Source organism: Sceloporus occidentalis, unplaced genomic scaffold (assembly GCF_023333645.1).
Source record: "Sceloporus occidentalis isolate IW3139 unplaced genomic scaffold, rSceOcc1.0.p SCAF_2, whole genome shotgun sequence".
Lineage (NCBI taxonomy): Eukaryota > Metazoa > Chordata > Lepidosauria > Squamata > Phrynosomatidae > Sceloporus > Sceloporus occidentalis.
The window spans coordinates 87,342,559-87,368,289 of record NW_028316982.1 but is presented as its reverse complement, the minus strand read 5'-3'; the positions used below and the strand labels follow the sequence as shown (position 1 = coordinate 87,368,289).

Below are 25,731 nucleotides of genomic sequence, written 5' to 3'. Positions count from 1 at the left end.
ATTCAGACTAGATCTTATTTGACACAGCAGAATCATGAAAACTAATGTATAGTAGAACTGTGCTGGAAGACTGACAAATACTTAGAGAAATGTCCCCCAAGGCTAAAAAAAACCCAGGCCTGTATTTGCAGTTTTCCCTTTTGTGGGCTCTTAACCTTTGTACACTGTAACTCCATTTTTTGTACAGTCTGCCCTCCCCACACATGGAGGATCCATTCCGGACCCCCCTGCATTTGCGGAAAACAGCGTATGCTCAAGCCCCATAGGAAATAATGGGGTGTGTCTGCCTATAAGGAGGGCCAACTGTAATGGAGGTGTATCCCTTTGTTCCTCTAAAAAAGGGTCTTTGAATCAACCTTTCTGTAAACGGAATGGCTGGGGTGGGTGGGTCCACCTCATTTCCTGCTTCATCTGCAGTTTTCCATGCAATTTTAAGGGTCCCAGCCTTTCAGACCTTAGGGGTTGGGCAGTCTGTAGGAATACAAGATTATCTATAATCCTACTTCCTTTCACATTCTGCTGATGGAAACCAAGGCGTGTTACAGACCGCCTAAAAGCGGCGGTCTGCCGGCGGTGCCGGTTGCTGCATCCAGGAACCGCAGTGGCCAGACTGTGCGATTCCCGGGCGCAGCCAAAAAGAAGTGCCAAATGGCACTTCTTTTTGTGCCCTGGAAGTGGCGCTGCGAGGTGCTAGTCGTGCACTCACGCCGCCACTTCTGCCACGCGACGTCAACATGGCGACCCCATGTGGAACGGGCGCCATTTTGTGCACACTCCACGCATAATAGGGTTAGGGGTGTCAGGAAGTGACGCCCCTTCCTAACCTAGTACGCGCAGAGCGCATACTTTATGCCCATCTGGAACGGGCCCAAGATTGGAACAAAGAAGCTTCCATTAGGTGAAGGGATACAATCCATATTTTTAAAGGGGGTTTGAAAGAAAGTCGAATTGCTTCCCATTCACACAATTTTTGTCTCACTGTCACGTCTGGTCTAAGAGGAGGTGGGGACCATTTCCATTTGAAACCTCTTTTGAAAGACAAAAGTAGAGTTTGATTCAAAAGTTTTAAAATCTTCTTCTGAGTGGTCCAATCCAAGGCCACTTCAGTGAGGCAAAAGAGCAAGATCGTCATGAAGCATAAATTGCCATTGCATTTTCTTGAGAGTTACCACCCACAGACAATACCTAGATGTTGATCCTCGGCTTTTCAGCTTAGGACTTGTTACTCACATTCACTGTTTAATTATCTGACCATCTGTGTCAAAATAAAGAAACAAGTTTCACGTTTGTCCCTAGTAAGTTATTTTTATCCATTTCACTCCAAAGCTGAGGTCAGTAGAGTCAAATAATAGAAAAGTCTCACCCATCTGGAGAAACATGTGGAACAGAATGTAGACAGGATTTGAAGCAAGTGAAATGTTTTGCTCTTTCCTCCTGTTTTGGTAATGTGTCTTTCCTTGCTTTGCTACTGTGGTGCACTTTTATGTAAAATTCTAATTTGAGTCCTCAGCCCACTTTTCCAGTACACCCACTCACACCAACCTTCTGCTCTTTATGAACTTTTCAGACCAACATTTCCCAGAAACAATGAGCCATTAGAATTGCAGCATGCAATGAAAATAAGTAAACAACAAACAGTGCCAGGATTCTACATACAACACGCTGACTGGGATTTGATTCTAGATTAAAGGGTTTAATTTAACATCTATCTAGAAGACTCTTGTCTCAAATACCCACCAGCAATGGGTGCTCGATACTCTTGAGGGCTTAGTCATTTTTACTCTTTTACTATACTCTGAGGGTGTCTCAGTCATTTTTGACAGAGACACAACAGAATTACAATCGGCTCTCTGTATCCTTGGATTCAACCATCCATGGCTTGAAAGTTTTTTTAAAAATTCAAAAATAAGCAAACCTTGGTTTTACTATTTCATTTAAGGGACACCATTTTATTATGCCAATATATATAATGAGACTTGAGCACCCACAAATTTTACATGGGGAACCAAACCCCAGTGTATACCAAGAGCCCACTGTATTCAGAGAAGGTGAATGTTGTGCCTCTTATGAGTCTGTGTGGAAGACCATCCTCCTTCTGAACAGAAGGAACTCAAACCAGGTCCTCATAGAGAAGTAATGAGGTAAAATGTGTAATTTTGACTGCTTCATCCTAAAAATCAGATCTTTTCAAATATAAGAATGAGGTGGATGGAAGAGGAGAGGGAAGGGCCATCAGAAATTTGGAGTATACAGCACCTAATGATGCACACTTCTTACAGTTTAACCCCACAATCATGCAGGTCAGAAGAAGCTGTTTTGGGGTCTTTTCTTTTTACATGATGAAACACTGACATGACTAGAGCAACTGGTTTGATAGAAAAAAACCACTAGATCCTCTGTATTTGTAGTGACTGAATATCACTCAGCAGTAGTAAACCAGAACATTCTTCGGCTAGATGTTTGCCTGCCCTTTGCAGAAGATACTGCACTGCTGCGCTATGATGAAGAGACTCCACATAACAAGTTGCACCTCCCAAAGGAAGTATTTGGGCTTCAGGCAAATAAAAATCCAACAGCCTGTATAACCTTAACCCTTCAGTAGGAAAGCCAGAACATTCAGTTATTAATGACTGGGTTAAAAGAACAATACATTGAAACAAAAACACCCCACTGCTTCTCTATATCCCTGTTTTGGTTTTTGTTGCCTATAGCCTGTGAATTCTCTTTCCCTTGGGAGAGGGAGGGCATGGCAATGGGAAGGGGGCCTGCCAGGATCTCACAAGCTATGGCACATAAATAAACCCTGAATTTATTATTTAGAAAAAAAGGCATCCAGAAATAACGTGTTGCACATTTTCCAAATTTTAATAGACATGAAGTGAGTCCATTTCACCTTAAGACTACACTGATTCCATTCTATTTCATGTCCCTTCTCAAGAGTGTACAGAAACTGGAGTAAACAGTTTTGCAGCGTTAAAAATAAAGTGTGAGAGATCTTGTTAAGTAAAAGCAGCAGCAATGTATGTGTAAGTAGAGAGGTGGGTGGGAGGGAGGAATAATCAAGAATGGATAACATTTCATAGGTAAATAAATACATTCCAAGTTGTAGTATTTCATTAAGACCCTACTTTGTGGAAGCATTACTCGCCAAGTTTGCTTCTTTTCTGTTAAGTAGCCCTATGACTTTTGGTCAGACTAGCTTCTGGAAGGCCTCCTGAGCAGTCCAGATGCCTTTTTTCTCTTTCACAGGTGAGTGAGCTGGACCAGTCTGAAAATGTATCCTGCCACCGTGTGCACTGAAACCTGAAGATTTGCCCAGGGAAGCGTGTCAGGATGTTTACAGACTTCGTGAAACTCTAGGACAGCTGTGCTCTTAGCTTCTGTTACCTTGAAGAAAGGAAAAGGAGAGGTTATTGAGAGTGGCAACAGTGGAGATCTATGTGGATGACCACAAGAATGGGTACACACAGCCATCCATCTAAATACAGTATGGTACCTCACTGGCTAAACCTGTCAGAGCAAACCGGAGGGCCACAGAAACCATTTGTACAAAATCATTCTGAAGAAGAGTGATAGTTAAAAGCATCACATGCAGCTGGGGAAGAAACCGTTAAGCAACTTGTCTCAAACAAGGGAAAAGCTCTAACACTTCTATTACTTTCACCTACTGGGCAGGAGACAAAAAGTTATGTTGTTACAGTAGTTTTTACTCCCATCTTTTCTTTCAAGGGTCGTATATGAAATGACAGTGAAAGACACTTTGTTTAATCTCTTACTGTACTTTTGCTTTTGAATAAGTAACTGGTGGCAGTTGCTGTGACAGCATAAATAATTCCAGAAGGAACATTTACTGCTGTGGTATCAATTGCAAGTCTTCCTTCCTGTCACAGCACACAGAAATCAAACGTAGACACAGAAGCTGAATCTCATCTCCAGTATGCAGCTACATTTGAGGCGCATGTATTCTCCACCAGGCCTGGGGAGTAGTGGTGATTTTGAGGTTATTCCTTGTCCTACTCCAGAATAAGATTTTTTTTTCTTAATCTTACTCCTACTCCTATGAAAACCTCTTACTCCTTTACTCCTTACTCCTACTCCCCAGCCCTGGGGGAAAGCCCTGGTTGCTTTGCAAGGTCTGTTATGTGTATGTGTGTGTAAGTGTCTCTCTTTGGCTCCCACAGTCCCTTCCCCAGTGAAATATAATAAAAAAAATTTTGTGTTTGCATGTACAATATAATAACAGGAATAAGGAGTAACAAATTATTTTCTTATTCCTTATTCCTACTCCTACAAAAACCTTACCCCTACTCCCCAGCCCTGTTCTCTACCATGTAGAGTTACTTCAGATTTCATTATGGACTGTATCCAACAGTGAAATTAGTGTAGTGGTTCTTACAGTTACATTTTTTGTTTAGTGTGCACATTATCACTTGCACGTTAACGTATATTCATATTTTAACATTTTATAAGAAAATACACTTGGCCCTCCATATCCACAGATTTTTCATCCACAGATTCAAGCATTCACAGATTGAAAACACTCCAAAAATATAAATTCCTTGATTTTGCCATTTTATATAAGGGATACCATTTTATTAGGCCACTGTAATTAACGGGACTTGAACATCCACAGATTTTGGTATCCACGGGGGTCCTGGAATCCAACTCCAGCAGATACCAAAGGCCCACTGTAACATCATTCAAATTAGAACTATCTTATTTAAAGAAATTCAATACTTGTCACATGTGTAAATTTTACACACGCTGTCACTCACACAACCACACTCAGATACACCAATGCTCAGATATGTACATTAAGTGATGTTCTTTCATTCTTTCTTTCACTTGCACACATACTCATTTACTTCTCTCAGTCACACAGAAACATTCATTCTTTAGTGTATATGCGAGCATACATTAGTGTTTATAGAAGTATGTAAAATAGAAGTGAAGAGTATGACTCTGTGTGTGTGTGTGTGTGTGTGTGTGTGTGTGTGTGTGTGTGTGTGTGTTAATTTCTGTGTAAGACCGTAACTCAACAAATCTGAGTGAGAGAAAATTGTGTCCAGGTCAGCGCACCACAATTCAAAAAGGACATTGAGAAACTGGCGCATGTCCAAAGGAGGGCGACTAAAATGGTGAAAGGTCTGGAAACCTTGCCCAATGAGGAATGACTCAGGGAGCTGGGGATGTTTAGCCTGGAGAAGAGAAGGTTAAGAGGTGATATGACAGCCCTGTTTAAATATTTGAAAGGATGTCATATTGAGGAGGGAGCAAGCTTGTTTTCTGCTGCTCCAGAGAACAGGACCCGGAACAATGGATGCAAGCTCCAGGAAAAGAGATTCCACCTCAACATTAGGAAGAACTTCCTGACAGTAAGGGCTGTTCGACAGTGGAACACACTTCCTCGGAGTGTAGTGGAGTCTCCTTCCTTGGAGGTCTTTAAGCAGAGGCTAAATGGCCATCTGCTGGGGATGCTTTGATTTGGATTTCCTGCATGGCAGGTGGCTGGACTGGATGGCCCGTGCGGTCTCTTCCAACTCTATGATTCTATGAAAATCAGAAAATGAGCCTTACTGAATGTGTGAGAGAATTAGTATGTGAAAGAAAGTCACTCACACACCAAGGGAGGTACCAAGGATGCGGGAGGGAATAAAGGCATTTGAGCTGTAAGAGAGAAAGTGTGTCACAGTATGTATGTATGTGAAGAAGAATTAGCATGTGATAGTTTGAGAATTCGTGTAAACAGTGTTTGGGAAAGAGACAGATCATGACTTGAGAGTGTGTGTGCAAGAATTAAGGTGTGGGGGAGAAAGCAAGCAAGAAACAGCATTCAGCTGAGCATGTGTGTGCGTGCTTGCCTGCAAGGGGCTTGTGTATGTCACAAATGGATAAAGGAGATAAAAGAGATAAAGGAGAGATCAGGGCCACCAAGTCTCTCACACGCACATCCTTTGACCAACAGGTGTGAGGTCTTATTTCATACAGTTCAAGCAGATGACATAAACCACCTTGGTGCTTACCATTTTCTATTTCATGATGCATAATTTTCAATTCCCTCCCCCCAGTGATTTCATTCCTTGGAAATAACTCTGCAGAGTTATTTTACTGATAGATGCTTAGCATGTTTTTGCACGTGTATCACAAATCAACTTGCAATTATTTAATACAAACTAGGGAGTAAGTCCTGTAAAACTCAACAATGGACTTACTTCTGAGCAGCCGTGTGTAGGAGTGTTCTGTACAATTACAAATACAGTGGGCTCTCTGTATCTGTGGACTTGCCATCCTTGGATTCAAGCATCTGTGGACAGCAAGTGTTGTGGAGGAGTTGGAGGAGGAAGGAGCTGTGGAAGAGGGGGAACCGGAGGAAGAGGAGGAGGGCTGGGAGAGGGTTTGGAAAGAGAGGGATTTGATGTCACGATCAAGGAGGGAGAAAGAACAAAGAGACCTGGGGAAGCCATGCTCTCTCTTGTGCTTCCTCCTTCCTTTGCACTCCTTCCCTCCTTTCAGCCTGGCTCCCTCTGCCCCGGCTCTGAGGAGTGTGTGTCTCCTTTTGCGCCTCTAGTTTGGGCACAAAGGGATACACAATCACACACACACTCCTCCAGAGGAAATCAAGACCAGGGTGACTAGACACATGCCCCATTTTCGCCGGTTGCAGTGGTGACAGCAGGTCCCCCCACCAGAGACGAGAAAGAGGCAGCGGCAGCATGAAGAGCCCGGTGGAGATGGAAAAGGAGGCAGCTGTAATGAGAGCAGCGAGGTGGCCCTGGGGGAGGGGGCAAAGTGCCATTGTCCCTAATGGTAATGCAGCCACAAGGTGGCTGTGCCCCCATTCAGGACAATGGGACTTGAGTATATGCGGATTTGGGTATCTGCGGGGGTATCCAGGATGGATCCTCCACGGATACTGAAGGCCTAATGTAGTAACAAAAAAAGTACACACTAACATTTTACATTAAATCATCACCTCGTCTCCAAACTTATCTAACTGGATACATTTAACAAAAACGTATCATTCTTGGTTTCTTATCCAAAAGCTACAAAAGGCAAAATGTTTACAGTATAGCATAAACTAAGGCGAGTTACAGACCGCCATTTAGTACGTAATGAATATGTACTAGGGTTAGGAAGGGGCGGTGCTTCCGCACCCCTCTAACCCTAGTACGTATTCCATACGTACAACATGGCGGCACCCCTTCCACATGGGGGCCGCCATGTTTACGTATCGGATGCTGTGCGTCCACACATGTTGCGGCGTCTATGACGTTGCGAGTCCGCCCCTGGCGCCTCGCGACGTCATAGAGGCGCCGCTTAAAGAAGCTCCATTTTGGAGCTTCTTTTTTGCTCCGCAAGGGAGCTGCGCGGTGTGGGTGCGGCGGCTCCCTTACGGAGCAAACGGTGGCGGCGGCAGACCGCCTCAAAGCAGCGGTCTATAACCCGCCTAAGAAAGAGTCAAGATTGCTCAAGTGAAACCCTCAAGGCAAGAACAGAATTCTGTAAGGCAATTTATATGAGAAAGGCTCATATGAGAAAGGCTCTCTCCAAACACCCTTGTTAGGAATAAATTCAACATCATGAAGAACTGCTTGTTTTCTAGCTCCCTATACTTCTTGCAAAATAACCCAACTAGAATTTCTTTTTCTTATCCCCTAAATTGCTAATACATAGTACAGAACCAAAAAAAGACAGCATGCTCATTTGACATTTGCAGTTTTTCAAAACTTGCATTTCTTAAAAACTGCCTTCTCTAAACAAATATATATAATATTTCAAAGCCATGTTCCTCAAAAAAAAAAATCGATAAAGAAGTCACAGGTATAAATAATTTGCTAAAAATATATTTTATATTTCAAATGTTAAAGGCTATACAGCTTGGGAAATTGGAAGGAGAATGTACAATAGCTGTTTCAGTTAGAATTTGATGATATGGAAATAGAGATTACCTAGGGAAAATATGAACAGAATCCAATGGACTATGCCCAACTACTATTGCAGCTAAAGTAAACCCACAAAACCAGTAAGAACTTGGTAAATCAACACTTATGTAAGTTCCATTGATTCAATAAGAATCTACTAACAATTAATTCATTCAAAATTAGAGGAAAAAAGGTTAGTGAAAATTCTAGGTGACCTTGGGCACTCAGCCTCAGAGGATGTCAATGGCAAACCCTGTCTCCGTGATCGTTCACCTTAGGGTTGCCATCAGTTGGAAACAACTTGAAGGCACATACCAACAAAGATTCCTTGGGCAGGAAGATCAGTAAGCAGGAAGTAAATCCTGTCTGATCTTGGATGCTAAACAGGATAAGCTCTGGTTTGTATTTACTGTAGATGGGAGACTACCAACAAATACCAAGTGAGGTAGGCTATATTTCAGAGGAGGGAACTGGCAAAACCACCTGAGTACGACATGCCAATGAAAACCCTATGAAATTCACAGGGTCGCCGTAAGTCAACAGGCAACTTGAAGGCACATACACAAACAATCAACCAATTCTCTCTCAACTCAGAACTCACATTGTCTTCTACAGTCCCATGCCATGTATGTCTCTTGAAACTAATGGCCATTAATATTTAAGTATGATTTTTTTTTGTTTAATATCATAAGTATGTCAAATTGTGCTATCTTCTCTTAGTTTACGGTATGGGGAAATGTAATTTTTTCAAAATCATTAGAATGCAGCAAAACGCACAATATTGTTTTGATTCATTAAAGTAACCAAGACAACCCCCTGAAACAAATGTCTCTTTCATAAATCCACTTAAGTGGAGAGAGTCCAAAATATTATAGTCTAATAACAATCAAAAGCTAAAGACCATTGTTTTTGGAAACAAAAGAACAATTTTGGATACTCATACTATACAAGCCAAGCCCTGAAGCTGCCAAGATATATCAGATAACGTAACTACTATGGGGGTGGGTATAGACTATAAACACACACACACACACACACACACACACGAATATGAAAAAAATCTTGGAACCAGATTTCATGCTTAGTCTTAGTTTATAATAAAAGGCAAAGCACTGAATAATTACTACACTAAATCATAGCCTAAAGCAGAGGCAGGAAGAAGGCAGATCTGGGATTTACTGGTACATCTCAGGGTGACTTGCAACAGATCATCCAAAGCTGCACTTGTTTAACAACAGCAGGAACAAAAAAGGATTGGAAGCTTAGGGAGAGATGTGAGTGTTTTTCTGGTATAAAAACAAATTTCCTAGGTAAAATACATCCCTGGGGTGCCTTGTTCTTTTGTTTTAAATGTATGTTTGTCATGAGAACTATTAATTGTACACCTGGCTATGGAACCTTGAAGTTTCAGTAACACACACAATTTCACAAGGCAAAAAGTCTGTCTACCTAAAGTCTAATACACCAATTACTCAAGCCCAACCCAAAGATATAAAGGAGAGGCCATTTGTGCATACATGCATCTACCACAGAACATATACCACATGAATCCCCAAGACTACTTGGCTTCTGCAATATGTATCTACATGCTTCCCCACTGACAAGCTAGTTTGCATTTAATCATGCTGTTTAATTTATACACAGAATCCATCATGTGGAAAGTGGCATAAGACTCAGAGGAAGGAAGAAAGAAAATTGGGTGGGTGAGTGGGGGAGATATCAACAATTTAAGATATGAAGATGACACTAAATTCATTGTTTTGATGTTGTGTGTCTTCAAGTAATTTCCAACTTATGACAACCCTAAGGTGAACCTATCACAGGGTTTTCTGGGGCTGAGGATGTGAGATTTGCTACAGGTGGGTTTCTATAGCAAAGTGGGGAATCAAGCACTTGTCTCCAGGGTCACAATCCAACACTCAAGCCACTAAACCATGCAGGCTCTAGCCCAATGCTCAAATCACTACACCATATTGGCTCTCGACACCAAATTACCAGCAGAGTAATAACAAAGACTTGAAATAACTACTTGGTGAAAACTAAGATAGAAAATACAAAGGCAGCTGAAAACAAAAATAATGACCACAAAATATTTTCATAACTTTAGTCTGGGCAATGAAGACATCAAAATAGTTGAAGATTTTCTATATCTTGGCTCAATCATTAATCAAAACGGAGACTGCAGACAAGAAAGCAGAAAAAGGGCAAGACGTAGAAAAAACAGCTATGAAGGATGAATAAAGTGTTAAAATGTAAACATATATAATTAAAAACCAAAGTTACAATTCTCCACACCATATTGTTTCTAATTTCTACATATTGTTGTGCAAACTGGACTGGACAATGAAAAATACTGGCAAGAAGATCAACTAATCTGAAATGTACTGTTTGAGAATTTTTCTGATTACCATGGACTGACAAAATAAATGGGTCTCAGAGCAAATCAGGAACTTCACAAAATCCTCAAATATAAAAATATATCACTGAAATAACAAAGGTAGAATAATCTGTGCCATAGTATTTCTGATTTCTATATATGGTTATGAAAGAATAGTGAAGAAAACTAACAGGAAGAAAAATCTGAAATGAGGTGCTGGAGGAGAGTTCTACAGATACCATGGACTTCCAAAATGACCAATAAATGGGTTCTAACGGCGGTTATCATACTTTGGTCATATCATGAGATGTCATGACTCATTAGAAAACATGATAATGCTTAGTAAATGAGAGGCAGTAGGGAAAGAAGAAGACCATAGTACAGGTGGACAGTTTTAAGAAAAGAAGCACAGTCCTGGATTTGCATGACCTGAGCAGGATTGTTGATGAAAGGGTGTCTTGAAGGTCTGTCATCCACTGGGTCATCTAAAGTTGAAGCCAGCTTGATGGAAGTTAACAACAGAGCACATCATGTCTGAACTCTCTCTCCTAGAAGCCAAAATGACCAAACTGAGGCCATATCATGAGATGACGTGATGGTAATGCTCAAAGTGAAAGGTTGTAGAAAAAGTAGATCAAATTGCAGATGGACTGATTCATCAAGGAAGCTATAGCCCTGAGTTTGCAATGTTTCCTCCTATCTTTTGTCAAAAGTGACAATCACTGGCAGAACAAATGTAGTGTGTTTGGGCGCACACATGCCTTCAAGTCACCTGTCGGGTTATGGTGACCCCATGCATTTCAGTTTTCTTAGGCAAGAAATACCATACTCAGAGGTGGGTTTGCCAGTTTCTTCTTCTGAAATGTAGTACCTCTATTTTTTTCTGTGTTGTTTTTAGAGGCACTAATTGCTTTTTTTGGTATTTGCACTTGCCTGCTGATGTGATCTGGAGCTAAAGAAAGTCATGGACTCCTGATCAGAGAGGGCTAGTGAACAATAATCTGGAAAATTTGTGTAAAAAAGGAAATTCTGGTGGCCCTCTTAAGTAGAGATGGAGAACATTTTCCCCTATCAAAGACTGAATTCACTCAGGGAGATGATGTCCAGAAATAGCAGGTTTAAGAGGATGGTGATGCCATGCCTTCTTTCTCTGTAAGCCTCAATTATATCTCTGCCAGCCCCTTCTCTTTCCACCCTCTTCATCTCAGCCCATCAGGCTTTGTGAAATTAGACCAAGAGCACTATATATATATATATATATATATATATATATATATAGAGAGAGAGAGAGAGAGAGAGAGAGAGGATGGCTTCTTTAAACCAATTTTTAAACTCCTGCCAACTGGGAGTCAATTTTTGTGAATGGCCACTGTGATTTTAAGGTTGGAATTAAATGGATGAATCATTAGGTTTTATGGGATAAGCCCATAGTGATCAGCCCTTGCTCCACATTATAAGGTCATTTGGATGCTCAGCCACAAATACAGTGGGTAGCCTTCTGATAACCTTTATTTTTTCAGCCCCCATCCATCAGCCCACTACCAAGAACATGAACGGGTATTGGTTTTATTTATGTGCTTTAAATGTATTCTGTGGAAGATACAGATGTTCCAGGTCTTCATTTTTAAATATAGGAAGAAACAATATTATTTTTTAATCAGTTGACCTCATAAACCTGTCTGGGGATGAAATGATTTACGAGATAATCAATTTGGAAATAAGTACGGTAACATGTCTGCTAATCTCTGAAAGAGGAAAATCTAAATTTCTTTTGTGACCTTGGGATATTACTAGATCAATTATTAAAATTAAGATGTGTTTTTTTAAATGCGTTTGTTTAAATTTGGTTTCTGAACTTTTGCTAAAAGAAAAACAGTAAAGATTTTTAATCATAAAACAGTCATTGTCATGTCAATAATAATTAGGGATGTGGCTTATGCTTTTTCTGTGTTTTCTGAGGAATTGCCATTATCCTGAAAGTACTTGTCATTATCTCAAGGTCACCAAAAGAAATCTAGATTCTTCTCTTTCAGAAATTCACAGCCATGTTATTTATTTCCAAATTGATTATCTCATATATCATTTCATCCCTAGACAGGTTTATTAGGTCAGCAGATTAAAAAAAAAATCCTATGTCTTCCAATATTTAAATGTGAACAGCAGGAACATCTGCACCCTCCACAGAATAAATCAATGCACGTTACTGATCAATAAAACCAATGTCACTGATTACACTTAACCCTTTCAAAGATGACTGCAAACCATGCCAACTTAAATCAGAATTTCTTTACTCATCTCACTTGTCTTCCACACATACTACTATTCCAGGAGACACTTGATAAGCGATGTTTTAAAAGAAGGAAACATCCTATTTTTTGAGGAGATAGCCTGGCCATGCTCCCCCAAACTATGTTCTTGACAATGAAATACAAAACATATCTCTTTGGAGGTAAACTACACTAAGTTCAATCAGACTTAATTTCAAGTCAGGAAGCACAGGAACTTCAGCATGAGTTTCTTGATGTGTATCAAGAAAACATAGAATCATAGAATCGTAGAGTTGGAACAGACCACAAGGGCCATCCAGTCCAACCCCCTGCCATGCAGGAAATCTAAATCAAAGCATCCCCATGCTTTCATAACTTGCAGTCACACTAGATTTGCTGCTAAGGGGAAAAAAAACATTACTCTGAGGCTGCATCCCCACTGCAGAAATAATTCAGTCTGATATCACTTTAACTTCTACAGCTCAATGCTATGGAATTCTGGGATTTGTAGTTTTGTGAATAATTTAGCCTTCTCTGTCAGTGTTCTGGCACCACAACAAACTACAGTTTCCAGAATTCCATAGCATTGAGCCATGGCAGTGAAACTGGTGAACTGTACCAAAGATCTCCAAAACAAAAAGCTATGCATTCTGTCCATTTTGCCATTGGCTAAAACACTGTATCTCCTTCCTTCACAACCCATGCCCTACCTTCCTCTTAGCCTCTCTGACAGTTGCACATTGTGTCAGGAGTCTGTGTAACAGTGGGGCTCTTCATACATCAGAAGCTGCAGCTGCAGATCAGAGATTATCTCTTTCTAGGTCAGATAACTGCAGTTATTACCCCTGCTTTCCACTCAATTTTCTTACCAATTTCATCTCATGTATCAATTTGTACCTGGTCCCTACAGCCCAAGGAATCTGAAGAAAACTAAACATCCTGTTAGCACATTTATTTCAGTATCCTCCTGCCATTTGCAACTTGGGAAATCCCTAGCTATATGCTGAGTGCCAAACTACTGTATTTACAGAAGTCCTTCAGTTTCCAAAGATTGATCTTTGAGAATTACTTCATCCATTTATTTTTTCTCATCCAGCTGAGCCCTTTCAAGCCAACATTTTTATTCTCACTTAACGCTGAGTCATCTTCTGTAACCTTGGAAATAATCTTATTGCAATATGTTGTCACGTGCCTTCAAGTCATTTCCAACTTATGGAGACCCTATTACAGGGTTTTCTTGGCCAGATTTGTTCAAAAGGACCTTGCCTTTCCCTGCTTCTAAGGCTGAGAGGATGTCATCCAATGGGTTTCCATGCTTGAATGGGGGGATTTCAAACCCCGGTCTCCAGAGGCATACTCTAGAAGACAAACCACACTGGTTCTGTTTATTGCAGTGGGCCTGTACAAATGAGAGCTTACTTATTTGGATTACCAAGAGTTGATCAGGAAATGTTCTCAGGTGTCGGATGGGGGATTTTAAGATAATTCATAATTGGGAGCAGGAGAGAATAGTAATCAGAAGAATGGAGGAGAAATGCTTTCTTTCTGGCCGTATTGCTGTCTTATATTTATTGTTTAGCTTTCTACCCAATACAACCACATCCCAGGCAGGCAAAGCACAATTCAGTTACATTGCTAGAAATTCTCTGGCTTTAAATAGCCCCTTATTTCCAATAATAATAATAATAATAATAATAATAATTTTTATTTTCACGCCTCTCCCTGCAGATTGAGGTGGGATTACATCAATAAAATAACACAGTACAGATATAAAATACAATCAATAAAACACTGACATTATTATTAGTTCAATAAAACAGCTAAAACATCTAGAACATCTAAAACATCTAGAAAACATACATTATAACCTTTTATCTTAAAGATCTCCTATAAGAGGTCGGATGGATAAGCCTGCTGGAAGAGATCCGTATTAAGTGCTTTCTTAAAAGCATCTAAGGTGGTGATAAGACAGATTTCTTCCGGTAGGACTTAATGGACTTGTTACCATTTATACTTCAGAAGTTGTTATAGAAAAAGATATGTAGAGTGTGTTGTATGTTTATGTGCCTTCAAGTCACCTGTTGACTTGTGACAATCCCATGAATTTAACAGGATATTCTTACACAGCAAATATTCAGAGGTGGTTTTGCCATTTCCTTCCTCTGAAACAGAGCCTACAGCATCTGAAATTTGGCTATCTTCCATCCAAGACTAACCAGGGCTGACCCTGCTTAGCTTCTAAGACCAGATTGGTTCTGGTACCTTTCAGGTGATTAGGCCCATTTACACTTCAAAAGCTGTTACGGAAAAAGGTATCTAGAGCAGCCACCGCCAATTGTGGCCAGGTATTCAGTTACAGCTCCCATCATCCCTGGCATACACTGCCATGATCAATAAGTATGATGGCGCTTTAGGCCAACACATCAGGGAGCTGGTTCGGGAAGCGTGCTGTACAGGAGGGCTGGAGGACATTTGGCCTCCAGACATTTTGGACTACAACTTGCAACACTGCTCATTATGGCTGGGGTTGGGGAAGTTGCAGATTAAGACATTTGGAAGTCCAAATGTCTCCCATTCCCTACTTTATGGAGGCTTTATTTCTTCCTCTTTTGACTGTCTCCTCAAAATCTTCATTACTGCCTCCTACTAACCAATAAAAGACAGAAAGTAAATGGTTAGTGATTTTTTTTCAATTTTATTCTTATTTCTCAAGGAATCATGCCTAGCATTTTTAGGCAGCCTCAATAAGCTGGTTAAATTATCACAACACCGTAACTTACAATTTTGGATGAGGTACAAAGAATAGATTAAGAATGCATTCTCTAACCAACAAAGCTGCTGGAAACAAATCACTCCTCCAACATTATAATTCTTATAACATGTCTCAGTGTACAAAAGCTTCAGGGCAAGAGTTTGTAGACATGCAAAGATTCCACAACATTAGGAGGGGGCAGCAGAACATGGTACTGGGCCCAGAATTTAACTTCCAAAGACTAGCCACCATTTATTTTTATTTTTTTAAAAAAAGCAAGCTTCCAACCCCTCTGCCTGTAAATAGGAATATAGAAAACTACCTTACGCCGATCCAGAATACAAGTTTTTCCTGCTCATTGCAGTATATACCTGACTGGCAACAATTCTCTTGGTTTTCAGACAGGGATCTTTCGTGAGCCCTACCTAGGTCCCTTTCACATAGCACAATTATATATAATACTTTGATTCTCCTTTAACTTCCATGGTAACATCCTATAGAATCCTGGGATTTGCAATTTGGTGAGGCACTAACCTGGCAGAAAATTCCAAATGTCTCTCCCTAAGCCGGTAATCCATTCTTCTGTACGATGGAAGCATGCCATTTTAAATGGAATGATAGTGCTTTAACTGTGTAATGTGAAAAGGTGCTTAGGCATTCCAAAAACTGAACCCACAACCTTCTGCATGTAAAGTAGATGCTCTACCATTAAACAATATTCCTCCAAGTTCTGAATGATGCTCACAGTGCTACCAAGAACGAGGGCCTATGTCTCTAGACAATCTGAATGAAATGATACATGAATACCCTTCACTCACAAATTCACTTTCAGTTTTCACCTCACTTTCTTTATTTCAACAGGCGAGACCAAAACAAGAAAGATTGGGTTTTTTTGTTGTTGTTCTTGCTGAACAACCAGGAATCTGAAACCCTTCACACACTAATTTGTTTTTCAACTCACTTTTTTCATTTCAACAGCCTAGACCAAAACAAGAGATCTGTTCTTGTTCCTGCAACTGCTAAACAACCAGGAATCCAAAACTATATTTTGTATCTACTGGAAATCACTCACAGGTATTTCAGTAGATACTGACCTACCTTTTGTCTGCCCCCTGGCACAAGAAGCCTGAAGCCTATATTCATGTAGCGTCTACTATGGTGACACCTTTTGTGGAGAGTAAGAACAGGTTAGCCGGTTCTAATCCTTAACTGGCTACATATGGATTATGTTAAATGCACTTTTTATTCCAAATGGCACATGGCAAACTGCTTTAAAAAGCTGCTGACAGGGAGTGGGGAGCTCTCTGCTGCTATAAGGGAAACAAGACTAAAAACAAACAAAAACACATTGTATGAGCACAAACATTTGGACCAACTTTTGGGATTCTTCCTTTTAATTGCCAAACCAAGAAAATGACAATTTTTCAGGATGCAGTAATAGAAAATACAAGTGATGTTATCTCATGTTTTGTAGCATATCACTTCTTGAGCAATTGACTGAGCTTCTGAGCTTGCTCAACACACTCCCAAACTGGGAAAACTGAACAGGAAAGAAAAATGCAGAAATCCAAATGAATGAAGAGTAAGATGCAGAAAACATGTTTTAGGAATGGGACTGGAGCGACCTGCAGATGAATTAAGTTACCAATGCATAAAACATAAGACATGTAGAATCCCCAGTTATCACAACAATATGCTTCAAGTTTTGCATGGTCTTTAGATGTGTTTGGGGAAAAAATCAGACATACAGTACTTATTTAACATTAACAGTGACTAAAACTCTTCAGAAATATTTAGGGAAAATAAGCTCAAATACAAAGACGAGAAATTTGCCTAATATACAGCAACCTTAAATGGAGCAGAAACTACACTATAGCAGCTACTTACAATGGCCAATCAGGTAAATGAAGGCATGTGTGCATGTACAGATATGCATACATGTGCACACACATTCTGCATTTAATGTAAATGCAGACTTTCATGGCCAAGTTGGTTCTCCATAACCAATAAAGCAACAACCTATAAACAAAGCATACATTGCTACCTAAACTTGACAGTCTTGATTGAACACGCAATGCACGGCCTGTATGCTAGTGGTTTTCACAAAGTGTGTAAAAATGTTCAAATCCTGCATAAAGGACTGAACTCACCAACATAACTCCAGACCACATAAGGGCAACTGTAGCTTTCTAAGTGCTTTTGGGCTTTAATCATCAGCAATCCCTGACAGGCACCACCAATTGTGAGGAACTGTGGATGATGCAGTCTAACAACATCTGGAAGCAACAGTTGTCTACTCTGCCTAAGAGAACCACTGTGTGATTTATTTTGCATAAAGTTCCTCAGTTGCTTTGGCACAAATTTCTGACAAAACTGGAGAGCTAATGAAATCAAAAATTTGGGAAGAGCAGGAGAAGTATGAAGGTGGAGAGAAGTAGAAGAGCAGGACAGGAAATATGGCCAGAGGTTATAAAGTGATTAAAAGCACAATAGTATATAAAGCACAGTGTGGCTACTTCTGAAATGGCACGTTACAGCAGCAGGGTATAACTTCATTACTATGGCTGAGTTCTGAAATAAAGACTTCTGAACAAAAGTGTTTTGAGCATGTGCAGAATGTTTTCCATTGTGGAGTCACTATTCTCTGTGGCTGCACTTTCACAATTGATACAAGCGTCTCTTCCACTGTAGATAAGTTTGTTTCCAAACAGGTCTGGCCTCCAGCACTTCTTGTTAGAAAGCAAGCAAATTTGAAATGTTTCATCCATAAAGGCTAGGAGCAATCTTTTTCAAAACCAGATATGAGAGAAAGGATTCACACTTACACCAGTATTTCTCAAGCTGGAGGGAACAAGGAATATGAGCAGTAGGTATCATGCTTATGTCTTATTGGCAACAGGTCTATTAACAGTCATGTTCAAGATTGCCAAAAGAACAGGCAGTGACCCTAGCTTGAACGTAAAACAGGGACTGAAGTTACAAGTCCTGCCAAAATGCGGAGTAAGGTATCTTTGCACGAGCGACAAAACTGTACATAAAGCAAAGATGCAGGAGGTAGTGAGGAGAAAGAAATTTGTTTGGATCACTCTTCGCAAATCAAAGTGCAAACCAAAATACCATTATACTGCAATATTCACACAAATGTGCAATGCCATTTCCACATTTAAAAAATCTCTATGCATTTAAAAAAAGATTTTATATTATGGAAATTTGTTTGCAAAAATACATGCTTTAGGCAAAGTATGTTGGTAGAAATCTGTTGGTAGAAATACATACAAAAATACGAGCAAATTTTCATGTAGGCCTCATCTACATTGCAGATTTAATGCAGTTTGATACCACTTAACTGCCATGGTTCAATGCTATGCAATTCTGGGATTTGTGGTTTTGTGAAATATTTAGCCTTCTCCAACCGAAAGCTTTGTTGCCACAACAAATCACAAATCTCAGAATTCCGGGATGGAGTCATGACAGTTAAAGCACTGTCAAAGTGCATTAATTTTGCAGTATGGCAAACTGGTACAGAAATGGGAAGAAACAAATCAATGTCTGAACACACACACACACACACACACACACGTTGAACCTGACACTTATGACCATCTCTAAAAGAAGGGGAACAAGTAAGAAACATGAATTACATGGATACATGCACTGAGTGGGAATACCCAATGAGATTTTTTCCAGGATGGGGTGCAAAATCAATAAGGATATGTGCAGAGTTTCATCAAACCTCGGGTACAGCAAGTGTAAATCAACATAAATGACATATCTAAGGGCAGGAACAGATGACCCCGAAGGGGTGGTTTGAAGCCGCCCCTGCCAAAGATGGATTGCGGCTGTGGCAAACACATACTGTGGCCCCGATCCACCATGAACGTGGCCCAAATAAGAGCAGAAAAGATCATCTCCTATTTGGGCCGGGAAGGAGGCGCCTTTCCCAGCCCCAGGGCAGTTTCAAGAGGCTCCAGTGGCATGTGGCTCATAAACAGTGCACCACTGGAGTCTTGAATCTCCCCACATCTGTGCAGCCACCTGGCTTCTGGGAGTCTAGATTTTGCGGTGATACCTGGAAACAGGTTTTAAAGGGCCTTCTATTTCAGCCCATTGTCTCATATATCTCTACAGCAGAAGTGTAGATATTTAAGTCTTCTAGCTAACACAATACTGCCATACCCCCCAAAATAAGACGACCAGGCCAGAAATAAACAAATAAATTATTTTCTAAATAAGAAGAGGGAAAAAAGGAGAAGAGAATGGCATCATCTTTAAAACTAGCTGGTTTTTAGTTTCACATGGGCTTACATGTGTATAAATCCACTTCTTCAGATGCAGCCCTTTGAAAATTTAGGGCAAGGGTCATAATTTGCATTTTTCTGGATTCTATTACATTCTCTCCCACAAAAGTATAAATATGTATTAATACCACTTGGTAATACATTTAAAGTGGGTTTATATCCACTAAGACTCATGCGGAAATAAAGACCAGTTAGTCTTACAGGTGCTGTCAAGTTTCCTTTTTTATTTTCTCACCCTTCCTTCTTTCTTCCTTTTTATGCTACAAGAGACTAATATTACTACTTCTCTGAATTTTCTAAATGACCTGTTATAAGCATAAGAACAATACAAAGCAACTGCCATCAAGAATATGTGAAATGCAATGAAATTAGAGTTTACTTCACCTGACTTTTCTAAATGGAATTTTCAACACAAAACTGGCTAGTTACATTTCAAATGATGGCAAGTTAGTTAGTGACCATAATAAATCCTTATTAAGCACACTGTTTATATGCAGAGTGTATGTGAAGCGCCTGGGATTGTTAATTACTTTTGACAGATCATGTCTGTCTGCTTTTTAAATGCTTTAAAAATAAACTCCAAACAAAAAAGAGAAGCAACATGTCCACTTAACTCAGTGTTCAATACTCCTCCCATCTCCACTTACCTATTACTGAAGCCAAAATTACGTTTCAAATTGTGTTAAGAGGTCTCTTATTTCTGGGGTCAGATGTTCCACTGCCTTGGCAGCTTCTGAAATAGCTTTCCGATACATCCCTTTCTTCTTACGATTAAACCGCAGTTTGAAATATTCAGAGAAAGGGGCAAGTTTTGACAGAGACAAGAAAGATGTTGTAGGAGAACCAAACCATGACACTTTTGCTTCCTGCCAGGAAGGGTCTCCATTTTCCTTCTGGCCAAGATTTATATCAAGCACACGGGCCGGCCACCATGGGAAGCCATGGATTTTGCCCCAAACAATATCTCCTATTGAAATAGTTCTTCCATCTTCAGTGACACATTTGGAAACACTTTGTGTGTGCAGTCTAACTGTCAAGGGGGGCACAATCTTACGTTCATCCTTTGATGAAGATGAGACGGAGGCCTCATCACCAGGTAAAAAATCACACATTTCCGGTGATGTGACTTCTGAACTAGAAGATTTGGATTCGTCTAGACTGTCATTGCTACACACTGATAAGCTTGAGGAATCCGCTTTCCTCTTATGATAATTCATAAGAAAAGCCAAGTTATCATGTCCATCTTTATTCTGAGGAAACCTTTTGAAGTCTTCATCTTCACAGGAGCTCCCTGAAGACATCTCTGCTAAACTTCTATCTGCAGATTCGTCAGTATAAAAAGTAGCAGCAGTAGCAGCATGGGATTCTCCACTAGTGGAAAGGACATTCATCTCATCGATAAGTTCTGCTTTGTAAATTGAAACGTTATCCCCCTCACTCAGCCGATGGGGCTTCAGCCTGATTTTTGGAGGCGGCACATCTGCACTGGAATTCACAGGCCTGGTTAATTTTAGCTTTGGAATGGAAGCGAGGTGACCACTCGACGACTTATCTATAAAACATTTGGTATCACGACACTGTTCCAACTCTTTGGTCTCCTCTTGGTCCTCCCCTCCATTCTGCAGTAATCGCTGAGGACAAAATGGCTTCCCTGAGCCATGGATCCGGGAGGGAATTTTCACCACTTCCCCTTTCCCTTGTGGGGTGCTGTAAGATATTTTTATAACTGGAGTCCGATGTAAGAGCTCCCCAGAAAATTTATCTTCCTCGCGCTTTTCTCTTTTGCTCCTTTTCTCTGCAAAGTCTGATTCACTATGTCGCTTCTGCTCCTTACCCTGAATGCTGAGTTTCCTCCTGGTTTTCACATTTTGCCTGGCTGTGTTACTTTCCTCTGGATTCAAAGTGTTCTTGCATTTTTCACAAAGCACCTGTCGTGGCCTCAGCCTAATGGTGCTCATGATGAGCCTGCCAGGGTCTCTATTACGGGACAATCGCCTCTTTGTCCTTTTGATAGTCCTTGGAGGTGGCTGAGGGACCCACTGATTATAGGTGTTCCTTAGCCACAATGGAGGTGGGAAGGGAGCTCCCTCAAAATAGGGAGGGTATGGAAGAACACTGCCTGATGGGGGTGGAGGCAAGAGAGGAGGAACTTGCTCTTCCCCATTGGCCTTGGGGGGCTTTTCTTCCCAAGGCCGTCGTTCAGTCTCCAGTTGTACAGTCTGTCCATCTTCAGACTTCCCGTTAGTGCAAGCATTAGTAGGTGGGTCATCCGTCTTTGGTAATGAAGATGGTGGAACACAAAACAAACCGGATCTAGAGAAACAGAGGGAGGGAGCACAATATCAGAACATATTTTATTTGCACCTCATCAAATTTATACAGATACAGGTTGAATCTCCATTATTCAAAATGCATGGGATCAGAACTGTTTTGGATTATTTTGGAATATCTGTGTATACATAATGAGATATCTTGGAAATGGGACTCAAGTCTAAACATGAAATTCATTTACGTTTTATATACACCTATTACACATAAACTAATGGTAATTTTATTTATAACAGTATTTTTAATAAAAAATTTTCTATGAAACCAACTTTGTGTACACTGAACCATCAGAAAGCAAAGTCATTATCTCAGCCACCCATATGGACAATTGCATTTTAGAATATTTAGAATTTCTGAACTCTGGATAAGGGTTATTCAACCTGTAATGGCAAAAGTAAGCTTTAAAATCCTTGTTGAGGAACAATAAGAATAATAAACTTCATATTCTACAGCCGTGTAGTAGGACAAATTCCAAGTTTAGAGAGATGATTTTAATCTTCATGTGGAGAGCACAATCCACAGTGTGCGCTAAAGAATCTTCTCATTTCCTTTTTAAAAAATGAACATAGGCAGGGATATCCATGTGCACCAAATAAAGCACAATATAGAGAAAAGAACTTGTATGTGCCCATCCATTTCTCAAGAGCAACTTTTACACATGAATCCCTCTCCCAGACTTTTCCGGGCAAGACCATTCTCAAAGAAAAGTTGCCCTTCTCATACTGCAGTTACATCAAGACCACTTACCACAAGCAATCTCAATCAGCAATAAAGAAAAAGCAGCAGTATGTGACTGTCTGTGTCTGCATACAGTCTCAAGGATTTCATTGATTATAGCAAGAAACAGGACTACGGCAATAGGGTTGGCCAGAATGTTCTCTGGTGAACTCTTTTGATTCAAAAGCTGCCAGCATGGAGGATGAGGAGAAAGGATAAAGAAAAGCCATCATTAAACTTTATGATGCCTTCTCTAGGCTTTCTGTTGCTGCCAGGACAACAAACATATAAACTTGTACATGAGACAAAAAGGTAAGTTTTCCAAGCTCTGCATCCATGCCTGACTGAGAATAAGAAGGATCATCCCCATTCTGTTCTGGTTTGTTGCTGTGTGCCTTTAGGTTATTTCCAACTTATGGCAACCCTAAGGCAAGCCTATCACAGGGGTTTCTTGGCAAGATTAATTCAGAGGGTTTTTGCTCTATTTGAGGCTGAGAGAGTGTCTAAGGTCACCCAGTGCATTTCCATGGTCAAGAGGTGATTTGGACCCTGGTCTCCAGACTCATAGTTCAACGCTGAAACCACTACACCATGCTGGCTAGCAAATCACTATGTAGTCAGATTTCACTGGCAACATAATACCATTGAAAATCCAAATGAAGATATTGATTTTGGCACAGAGAAGAGAAGCCACAACTTTTGGCACAAGCAGGAGGGGAGGAGTGAAGGAATCGAGCAGTAGTGGCAAACATAACTGCCATCACTGTAAGCAGGGAAATGATTGGGGCCCTTTCACACAGTACAAGTGTAGTGGTATGATTCCAGGTTAACCACCATGACTATATCCTATGGAATTCTGGGATCTGAAGTTTAGGGAACGAGCTTTAATTCCTCACCAAACTATAAATGATGAGGGTTGCTGCCAGAACTACAGTAACATAGAGATGTACTAAAAAAAGTAACCCTATAAACCTAAGGATTTTGCCACTGCACAATTGTGTAGTGCGAAAGGGCCCTGCTTTTTTAAAAAACAAACAAACTAAAAAACAGTGTAAAAGAGTTGAAGAAAGAATAGTTTCAGCTGCATCATATTCCACATTAAGGTTGGCCTTTTAAAACGTAACTTCTGCTTGCATAACCACTGCCACAAAGAACAGACAATAAATATGGTCAGTTTTCATAACCAGCTCAATTTGAATTAGAAACATACTTTTGTCCATTTGATGTTGTTCCCTCCCCGCCTTGCTTTTAAACTAGATTAGTCTACAGGAAGCAAGCCTAGACTGTTGAAAATAAGGCTGATAAAATAAATCTTTTTGGTATAATCTTCTTTCAAGTAAAGCCCTTAATAGCAAGTACTGCTTGAAGCAACCAATACAGCTGGGTATTTTGATGTGAAGCAGATATAATTTATATGTCTACATGTTGCCTTTTAATGAATCCAGCATCATGCCCCTAACCTGACATTTAGTTAAAAAGTAGAGGGGCATTTAAGGTGCTGATACAAAAATGTGCCTAATTTGATTGCATCAAAAAATGGTCAGGATGAAAAACATTCAGTTTTCAGAATGAAAAGCTGCCATTATGGAAAAAAGTGAAAAGTGGGGGCTCTGGTATCAATTGTTGGCTGTGGTTTGGATGCAAAGATGATGCAAGTATATTTTCTTGTTTGTCTTCAGCTCACAAAAATTTCTAGGTGTTCCTGAACAATCTGGACTGTGCCACCAAGAACTTCTGAGGGTTTCCTTCTGGGGCAAGGAAGAGTTTAGTGTCCCTGCCAAATTAAGAGGGAATTATATCCATTCATCACAGAATTATCAATATACGTAGGCCTAATTATTCAAATGATGTTTAGGTACACAGAATTGTGTATTCATTTACATTCCACCTTACTGCCATAACTGAGACTGAAGCGGGCTCACAAGAAGATAAAAAAGAAATGCAATACGAACACCATAAACTTCTACTAGTACAAAATGAAATCTATTAAAGCACGAGTGAACTGAATGTACTTTAAAAGCACACCTATTTTAATAGAGGCGGTCAACTGTAGCTTTATATTCCACTTGAAATTCCATGGCAACATCCCATGGAATCCTGGGAAGGGTCTTTCAAATTGTCAACCATGAAGCTCTCCTGCCTCTTCAAACTATAAACCCTAGGATTCCACAGAATGTGACCACGCCAGTTAAAGTAGACTACTGTATAGAGCGGTAATTGCTTGGTCTGAATGGGCCTTGCGTTCCCCCATTGCAACAAAAACAATGAAGAGTCTTAGGACATCTTGCAGAATAACAGGTTTGGTATAAGCTTGCATGGACTTAAGCCTAGTTTTTCAGATGGATTTGATGAAATGGGAGGAAACCCACAAAAAGTCCCAAACCCTGGGAGCTGCACCCTCAGCAAAAGTAACTGGGCTTAATGGGACCAAGAGACATATCTCATCGAAAGATCTCAAAGTTTAGGTATAATGGAAAACACAGCCCTTCAAACAATCCATGTGGAATATGTAGGTGATGTCCACTTGCTCAAAATCTGTTAATTCTGTGATTTGTCATCTTATCTCCCTTCCAAAGTGTTCTGCTTGAAGGGTGACCCTACCTATCCCAGGTCCAAAACACTGCAGAAATAATCCAGTTTGAGACCACTTTAATTGCCCTGGATCGATGCTAGGGAATTCTGGGAACTGTAGTGTTTATGAGACATTTAGCCTTCTTTGTCAGAGAGCTCTGGTGCCACAACAAACTACAATTCCCAGGGTTCCCCAGCACTGAGCCAGGGCAGTTAAAGCGGTCTCAAACTGCATTATTTCTGCAGTGTATTTTGGACCTCAATTTCAATTCATATGTCCCGTTGTACATGTGGCCAAAATGCAGTGAAGTTTAGTTGCAAAATGTCCCAAGTGTGACCAAAGGACTAATTTTATGTAGATAAGGGGGCTCATCCTATTCTTCTATTTGGAAACTCCAAAACAGAACACCTTATATTGTTTTCCTTCAAGTTCTTCTACCTTTGTTTGAAGCTCTTTCTAAAATGGCTGCTGCTCTGGCTGAAGCTTCAAAATGGCCAT

At 40.3% G+C, this 25,731-nt stretch overlaps 1 protein-coding gene across 1 annotated transcript in view; it reads right to left on the bottom strand.

Moving 5' to 3' along the window:
• Positions 1–3,023: 3,023 nt before the first annotated feature.
• Positions 3,024–25,731, bottom strand: part of PWWP2B (PWWP domain containing 2B) — a 39,115-nt gene continuing 16,407 nt past the window's right edge. Inside the window, exons 2-3 of the mRNA XM_089510214.1 lie at positions 20,264–21,929; positions 3,024–3,387 (exon numbers count right to left, since the gene is read on the bottom strand). Of these exons, the coding sequence (XP_089366340.1) occupies positions 20,282–21,929 (1,648 nt within the window). The 3' untranslated portion in view covers positions 3,024–3,387; positions 20,264–20,281. The remainder of the gene's footprint in view (positions 3,388–20,263; positions 21,930–25,731) is intronic.